Below are 9,239 nucleotides of genomic sequence, written 5' to 3' on the forward strand. Positions count from 1 at the left end.
CTATTTCCAACTCTGAGCTTGACATGCAAACTGAACTGTATGTGCAACCCAGCAGGAACCTTTACATTCAGAGTGAAAAATATAGCAGAGGTTTGATGATGAGTGTGGTGTCATAAAATATTACAAACCAGGTTACTGTTGCAGTCAGGACTGCAAAGGTAACTGACAGGCACAAAAGATGTTTTGGATGCAATAAAATCCTAGTTTTTCATCTAGGGGCATGGTGGTTTAGAATTTGTATTTGTGTTTCTTGGTGTTTTGTGTTTATTTTAAATTTTTATGAGTATTATTAATGTCTCAGGGACCAATTAAGGGACTAAAGTAATAGGAAATATGGGGCTAACTTCTGCTCTCAGCTATGCTGGTGAAAATCCAAAATAATACCAATAGCTTCAGTGGTGTTCATGAGGACTTATAATGTTGAAACTGACAGCAGAATTACCTCCCTGGTTTTTCAGTAATTTAGTTTCTGGATAGGGCAATACCACAAGAAATTTAATGCTCATGTTTATTCTCATCCAGAATGACCATCTGGTTTAAAAAAGCCCTTTAAAAACATAAATACAAATACCAAACTATAAGGGGTTACTTTACTAAGACATTCAAATTAATGGCAGAACATGAGTGCACAGCCTGACAGTAATTTCAACCACATCACCGATTACAAACCAATAAAGTAACTCATCTTTGAGATTCTCTTTCATGTGTATATTTTTATTTACTAAAAATTAATATCAACATTAGTGATGACTAGCAAAACTACTCCTTAGTGTCTTATGTGCAAAATCACATAATGCAGCAGTTAGATATACTTGTGCATCCACGGTCCTAAAATGTCTTTAACTGTATGTGATGAGTTCTTGGACACTGCTAATACAATGTCAAGGTAAGATCTTAGATGGTTCCAGTTAATAAGTAGGCTCTGACAATACTGCAATGGCATCGATACAAAGAATAGAGTTAGTAAAGTAGTATCTTGTATGTACTTTGTATACCATGTCTCAGAACCACCATACCTCCCACATACATATGTCTGGGCTTCACTGCATGAGAACTAATCAATCACAGTACATACTATTAAAGCAATGTAATTGTCATCCTTTCAAAGCATCTCACCACTAGCATACAAAGAGTTCTATCAAATGTAGCCTTTTCAAGGAGAATTTTCATGCAACTATTTTTAAAATCCTGAAATGAGTTCTTTTTAGATTGATTGATGTAAACCACATCACCTAATGGTTTAATCAACAGGTCACCTACAAACTACAGTGTGAATTCAATTGATATACTGTTGTACTGTTTTACAAAATGATTTATTACGTGCCTAGACATAATTATAAAATACTAAGAGAGATTCAAGAATAAATCTGGGTCTGCTGCGAATTTCATTATAACTTTGTTTTACAGGTTAATTGAAAGAAAATTTTTATCTGAGGGGCATTTACTCTATCGGCATGGTTGTGATACTTATAAAAAGGACATCAGATGACACTGTTTTCTTTTTTCAAACAGGTAAATGGTTTAACTATGGAATTATCTTTCTGGTTTTAATCCTGGATCTAAATATGTGGAAGAATCAAATATTTTACAAACCTCATGAATACGGTCAATATATTGGTCCTGGACAGAAGATCTACACAGTGGAGGACTCAGAAAGCTTAAAGGACCTTAACAGAACCAAGTTATCCTGGGATTGGAGATCAAATAACACAAACCCTCTGACTAACAGGACTTATGCTGAGGGAGACATGTTCTTGCATAGCAGATATACAGGGGCTAGCCTTGATGTCAAATGCCTGGCCTTTATTCCATGTTTGCTGGCTTTTGCTTTGTTTGGGTTCTTCATCTGGTTCTTTGGGCGATTTCAGAAAACTGAGCAAGGCATGGAGAATCTGGACAAATCATACACAAGAATGAAAAGGAAGTCACCATCAGACATGGGAATGACACGAGAAAATACACAGGTTTTAGTGGAGAAAACTTTAAGTTTTCAAGATCCACATTTAGTATCCATAAAATCAGACTTAAGTGAAATTGTCTTTAATTCTTCCCTTCTAACTTCTGAAAACTTGAGCTTACAGTTGAGTGAACAAGACAGCCCATTACAACCAATGACAGAGGCTTCTGCCCCTAAGAGTGATCCCATGACCTAGAGCAAACTACCCAGAAAAGAAAGATTTAAATAACCAATTATTGTGAGAGTTCAGTTTTTGTAAGTTAAGGTTTACATAGTGTTTAGCACAAGAAATATAACCCATACCACAAAGGTGCTCAACATGCTTTTTCTAGGAATTTTGTTTTCTATTTGTATTATAATATATGTGCCTACTGTATAGCTAACATTCCTTTATAGATTGCTTCTCAGAATTGCACAAACTATTTATTAATACATTGACGTTACTGTATAATAGTGCATTCGATGAATATTTGCAGGTATAAAATTCTAACCGTGGTGGTGCCTTGAAACATTAAACTGATTTTTAACTCAACACCAGAAGATATAGAGAACAATTCTTCTGACCTATTTTGCAAGGGTTTTTTTGCATGCAATTATTTAGAATGTCATTTGATTTCTTACCAATAGATGTAGAGACTTCTGAAGAAAGGTTCCTGATAAGATGTCACACTAAAGGTTGACTTTGTTATTTACTCAGCTGTAGAGTCAGTGACTTTGATAACTGGACTGCAGAGAAGCATTTTGATTACCTTTTAATTTTGGCTGGCTGGCTGCCAAATACAAATACAGCTTCATAACAGAGTAACAGTAGAGCGATAATGCAGCATGGGTCACTACTTGTGAAAATAGGACTTTCTCTGTCAGTAATTGCAATTAGATGATAATGCCAATTATGTTTTTTATAATTAAAGATAAACTTCTACTTGATTAAAAATCCTGCCCTTCACCTTTCAGAAACAAAGGTTAAAATGCATGGTTAGAGCAAGAGTCACATATCCCGTCATCAACACAAATCTGTGCAATGCCAAAGAACCAGTGCAGTGATTACAGGAAAGAACACAGAGCCCATAGCCTTCAATATTTATACAACTTTGTGTAACTTGGTTTGGGATACATTATACTGGGAAATGTACAACATAACTGACAGCTTTAACTTCTTCAAAGACTGAAGCAATGGTGTGGGGGCTGGGGAGTGACTGCATGGGATAGATTAGCACATGAATTGTCCTGAATCTTTTTTGCCCCTTTCAAGAATTAAACACTGTCCATTAATAAATAATAGAACCCAGCAGCAAAAACATGGAGGAATTGTTTTTGCAGCCTTTTTAAAGGCTACTTGGAATCTGAATTCCTCTGCTGTCTGTTCAAACTATATACACTAAAAACATAGCAAATCTAAAAAGCAGAAAAACCCTGACTTGCCTCTAATTTAGTTTCATAAATTGTTGTTACAAGTTACTAAATAAGAAGTCATTTTAAAGTCTGAATTATTTCCCTGTCAGTTACTGATGTTGCTGTATTTTGTCTTCATGATTTTTTTTTTATCTCCGTTGTTTTGATCTATCTACTTTTAAGTTTTCAGCATGGTGAATTTAGTATGCATAATAGAACTATGCATTTATTATCTGTCACTTGAGAGCCAATTTAATAAACATCATTCAACAATTGTTTATCATGTGGCAGGAACCTATGCTCTGTTAGGTTTTTTGTTTTGTTTTGTTTTAACATTTCACCCATACTTTGTCCTATTTAGAATCATAAATATTTCTGGCATTAAAAAATACAGACATCAAAATCATTGTAATATCAAAACCAACCATTTTGCCTACGGAACAGTTAATATTTTATCAAGAGAAAGTTTCCTTTTTAATGAGGCTGATTTTTTATCCACCAGAAATTATAACTATAAAAAAATCTATTATTAGCATTTGGTTAGTGCAGCCTGTAAACTTGTTCAGTCTATTTAAGATAGAACTTATATATTCAAAGCCAAGCTACTAACTACTTATAGTAAAATACTGTCAGATTCTGCCTTTACTGTGTAGGAGGTGATTATATTTATGCTTTATGTCCAAGCAGGATTTGATAGAGACAAATGGGTAGACAAAATGGCTATTTGTTTTTGCAAACACACACTCCTCCATGGGATTTGGAAGACTTACTCCAAAATGTCAAACCCTTCTGTGAATTGCTTTGTTTTTTCTGTGCATAGGGTGGCTAAGTCCATTAATATATAAGCAGAAAATGAAAGACTGACTTGAGCCTTGCTGCTTGCATGATTACATGACTCTAAAGTAACTGTTATTAAGCAACTGATACACAGCTAAAATAATTCTGTGACCTTACAAGTTAATGCTTTTAAGGTTGCCACAAGACTGCATACAAGAGAGAGAAAATCAAGTAATCCTGAGATTTTCCATGAGTGCTCAAATTAACAGTCAAGCAGAGAAACTGTACCCAAAATGGATTCAAAAGGAGTCGCAGGATTCAGCATGACCCCTGTGGTCAACTCTGCACTTTAATTAAAGGAAGCACTTGAAAAGGCACTAGTTTTACAGCAACAAAGAGTCCTGTGGCACCTTATAGACTAACAGATGTATTGAAGCATGAGCTTTCGTGGGTGAATACCCACTTCGTCAGACGCATACAGTAACTGTTGCCATATATCAGAGGGGTAGCCGTGTTAGTCTGAATCTGTAAAAAGCAACAGAGGGTCCTGTGGCACCTTTGAGACTAACAGAAGTATTGGGAGCATAAGCTTTCGTGGGTAAGAACCTCACTTCTTCAGATGCAAGTAATGGAAATCTCTAGAGGCAGGTATATATCAGTGTGGAGATAACGAGGTTAGTTCAATCAGGGAGGGTGAGATGCTCTGTTAGCAGTTGAGGTGTGAACACCAAGAGAGGAGAAACTGTTTCTGTAGTTGGATAGCCATTCACAGTCTTTGTTTAATCCTGATCTGATGGTGTCAAATTTGCAAATGAACTGGAGCTCAGCAGTTTCTCTTTGGAGTCTGGTCCTGAAGTTTTTTTGCTGTAAGATGGCAACCTTTACATCTGCTATTGTGTGGCCAGGGAGGTTGAAGTGTTCTCCTACAGGTTTTTGTATATTGCCATTCCTGATATCTGACTTGTGTCCATTTATCCTCTTGCGTAGTGACTGTCCAGTTTGGCCAATGTACATAGCAGAGGGGCATTGCTGGCATATGATGGCATATATAACATTAGTGGACGTGCAGGTGAATGAGCCGGTGATGTTGTAGCTGATCTGGTTAGGTCCAGTGATGGTGTTGCTGGTGTAGATATGTGGGCAGAGTTGGCATCGAGGTTTGTTGCATGGGTTGGTTCCTGAGTTAGAGTTGTTATGGTGCGGTGCGTGGTTGCTGGTGAGAATATGCTTAAGGTTGGCAGGTTGTCTGTGGGCGAGGACTGGCCTGCCTCCCAAGGTCTGTGAAAGTGAGGGATCATTGTCCAGGATGGGTTGTAGATCACTGATGATGCGTTGGAGAGGTTTAAGCTGAGGACTGTAGGTGATGGCCAGTGGAGTTCTGTTGGTTTCTCTTCTGGGCCTGTCTTGTAGCAGGAGGCTTCTGGGTACACGTCTGGCTCTGTTGATTTGTTTCTTTATTTCCTTGTGTGGGTATCGTAGTTTTGAGAATGCTTGGTGAAGATCTTGTAGGTGTTGGTCTCTGTCTGAGGGGTTGGAGCAGATGCGATTGTACCTCAGTGCTTGGCTGTAGACGATGGATCGTGTGGTGTGACCGGGGTGGAAGCTGGAGGCATGAAGGTAGGCGTAGCGGTCGGTGGGTTTTCGGTATAGGGTGGTGTTAATGTGGCCATCGCAAATAAGCGATGGCCACATTAACACCACCCTATACCGAAAACCCACCGACCGCTACGCCTACCTTCATGCCTCCAGCTTCCACCCCGGTCACACCACACGATCCATCGTCTACAGCCAAGCACTGAGGTACAATCGCATCTGCTCCAACCCCTCAGACAGAGACCAACACCTACAAGATCTTCACCAAGCATTCTCAAAACTACGATACCCACACAAGGAAATAAAGAAACAAATCAACAGAGCCAGACGTGTACCCAGAAGCCTCCTGCTACAAGACAGGCCCAGAAGAGAAACCAACAGAACTCCACTGGCCATCACCTACAGTCCTCAGCTTAAACCTCTCCAACGCATCATCAGTGATCTACAACCCATCCTGGACAATGATCCCTCACTTTCACAGACCTTGGGAGGCAGGCCAGTCCTCGCCCACAGACAACCTGCCAACCTTAAGCATATTCTCACCAGCAACCACGCACCGCACCATAACAACTCTAACTCAGGAACCAACCCATGCAACAAACCTCGATGCCAACTCTGCCCACATATCTACACCAGCAACACCATCACTGGACCTAACCAGATCAGCTACAACATCACCGGCTCATTCACCTGCACGTCCACTAATGTTATATATGCCATCATATGCCAGCAATGCCCCTCTGCTATGTACATTGGCCAAACTGGACAGTCACTACGCAAGAGGATAAATGGACACAAGTCAGATATCAGGAATGGCAATATACAAAAACCTGTAGGAGAACACTTCAACCTCCCTGGCCACACAATAGCAGATGTAAAGGTTGCCATCTTACAGCAAAAAAACTTCAGGACCAGACTCCAAAGAGAAACTGCTGAGCTCCAGTTCATTTGCAAATTTGACACCATCAGATCAGGATTAAACAAAGACTGTGAATGGCTATCCAACTACAGAAACAGTTTCTCCTCTCTTGGTGTTCACACCTCAACTGCTAACAGAGCATCTCACCCTCCCTGATTGAACTAACCTCGTTATCTCCACACTGATATATACCTGCCTCTAGAGATTTCCATTACTTGCATCTGAAGAAGTGAGGTTCTTACCCACGAAAGCTTATGCTCCCAATACTTCTGTTAGTCTCAAAGGTGCCACAGGACCCTCTGTTGCCTGTTGCCATATAGATTGTAAACACAGAAGTAGATTTGTCCATTCTTTCCATGGCAGTCCTTATTTAACATTCACAATATGCTTTGTTACATCAAAATGGAAACCTTTTCTAATCTAAGGGCCTTATCCAGCACCAATAGCCATGACCTTGATATGAATGGTCTACCTACCACAGCAAATGAAAATAACCCCCAAGGACTCCAAAAGCTCGTCTTCATGAGTGAGCTGGAGAGGTCGGTAGGGCGGGGGGGGAGAGAACTTGTGGTTCTCATGCCTGAGCCATGCAGGAGTTGCTGTCCCTTTATGGCTGAACTATATCTGCTTTGTGAGAGAATGTATTTGGTACAGTAGCTTTTTTCATTCACATATATTGCAAGATACCATGATAACAGGTACCCTAAAAATAATAGCAAAGATCATCCCAGGGATAAGCATACAGGATTTACGAGCATACAAGTGCTTACAAACTTCTCTATGAGTATCTGTAGTGATTACATTTGCTGACACAGAAATGACGTGGAACAAATGGAGGGTAAGTAGATTTTTGAAACAACCCTTAAAAACAGACTCTGCTTATTTGGCTTTAGGTTTTTGGTTTTTTAATTATTTATTCGGAAGAAATGGCCCATATCCTCAAGGAGACACTTCAGTACTGCCCTCCTTATTTTATAATGCTCCAGGAAATTGCTTCACTCTACCTCATTTCTTCCCCCATTCCTTCAGGCCCTCATCTCTGATCCTTCCTATAATTTGGTATTATTAGTTTTAGAACATTCTCCTCTGCAGTTGCCATTACCTGGAACAATTTTTCCTCTATTTTCCCACCTGTCAGCTCTCCATCTATAAAATTCCAGCCAAACCTGTCTCTTTTCTCCCTAGTACATTTCTCTTCTCCTCTACTATTTTTTTAATATTTAGCTGTATTAAATGTTAAATTAAATTAAATTTTAGCTCTATTATCTGCCTCGCTGAATGCTTTTGAGTTAATTTGCATGAAAAGCTAACTTGTTCTGTTTTAAATATATTCTCTACTCTCGGTCTAGGCACAGTAATTGCGAGTTAACTTCTTGACTACATTTGCATGTACACCTCACACCCCTAATGTGTTTAGCTTTCTCCTTTCCTTCCTTGAATAGCCTCCATAGCACTAGCCTCATGAGAGACAGAAATAATAAGTTTGTATCTCAGGGCATAGTCTTGTAGGTGGTCAAGAAGCATGTGGCTTTGACCAGTAGCACTTACAAGGAAAGGTCTGAAGTTTTGAACAGACTATAAGAATAATAAAAGTCAGAGACAGATCCAAGCTTGTATAAGCACATAAAGCTGATCCTCTTGCGATTGCTGGGTATAGTATACAGATGAGGAATGTATTATATCAGATGTTAAACTGATACTATTCTTGGAGTTGAGTGGCAGAAATACTCAGGCTGACATACTGCAGATGCTTTGATTCAAGTTACATTTATGAACAAACAATTGCAAACCTTTTATCACTATAGAGATTTCCCAAGTTACAGCAAACACATCAAACACACGAACAGTTCTGTCAAAGTCACTGTACAGCCACTCTTTGGCTAAACTGACTAAGGGGCTGTTCATCCTACCCATCATCATTTCACTCGGCTCTTAAACTATCCACACTGGGGAGCTGGGGCTTTCAGAATGTAACGCATAGTTTCAAAGTATTAGAAATGGGCAAATGGAGAAAAAGTAAGGACTGCCAAATTAATAACTCCTTGAATTTGTACCACAAACTTGCATGGGCGTGGGGGACAGTCCTGGTTTATTTGAATTCTCAAAGGGAGATGTGGAACACATGAACCCTACATTCTGAAGTTCCAGCCCCCAAGCTGTTAAAAATAAACATAGAAGAAACTGTACCCAGTAGGGCATTTCCACTACCCTGAATAGAGGCATTAGGAAGCCTCTTTTTCCAGCTTTTAGGTAGATCTTCCACCACAATAGGAAGGAGCTAGGGTATGTTGAGGTAGGGGATCATGTGAAAGAGAGGTTGTCATGGCTTGGAAAGGATTGAAACTGAAAAACACTGGCAAAGTAAGACACACATATGAACTTTTGGATGCTTGTCTTGAACTTTAAACCTCTGAAAGTTTGTCCAGCACAACTGAAAAAGTTCAGGGGAGAGGTACAGAAAACAACCAAACGTTCTTTTTCTTACCCAAAATTAGGGAGGGCATTTCTGGAGGAGCCTTGATAGCCTATCGGGTAAAGCATCAGACATTTTTATTTTCTTTGTCTTTATGTGATGTCAGCTCATCCTGGTGACCTGGTGTT

General features: G+C 39.3%; 1 protein-coding gene across 4 annotated transcripts in view; it reads left to right on the forward strand.

The window, feature by feature from the left end:
* TMEM117 (transmembrane protein 117) overlaps nt 1-4,554 on the forward strand; it is a 347,322-nt gene extending 342,768 nt beyond the window's left edge. For 3 of the 4 annotated variants that reach the window (XM_065557570.1, XM_005297946.5, XM_065557578.1), the window contains one exon: nt 1,513-4,554. In XM_065557570.1, the coding sequence (XP_065413642.1) occupies nt 1,513-2,153 (641 nt within the window). In that variant the 3' untranslated portion in view covers nt 2,154-4,554. The remainder of the gene's footprint in view (nt 1-1,512) is intronic. The other variant, XM_008162495.4, reaches the window with a different exon arrangement.
* Nucleotides 4,555-9,239: the final 4,685 nt, after the last annotated feature.

Source organism: Chrysemys picta, chromosome 1 (assembly GCF_011386835.1).
Source record: "Chrysemys picta bellii isolate R12L10 chromosome 1, ASM1138683v2, whole genome shotgun sequence".
Taxonomy (NCBI): domain Eukaryota; kingdom Metazoa; phylum Chordata; order Testudines; family Emydidae; genus Chrysemys; species Chrysemys picta.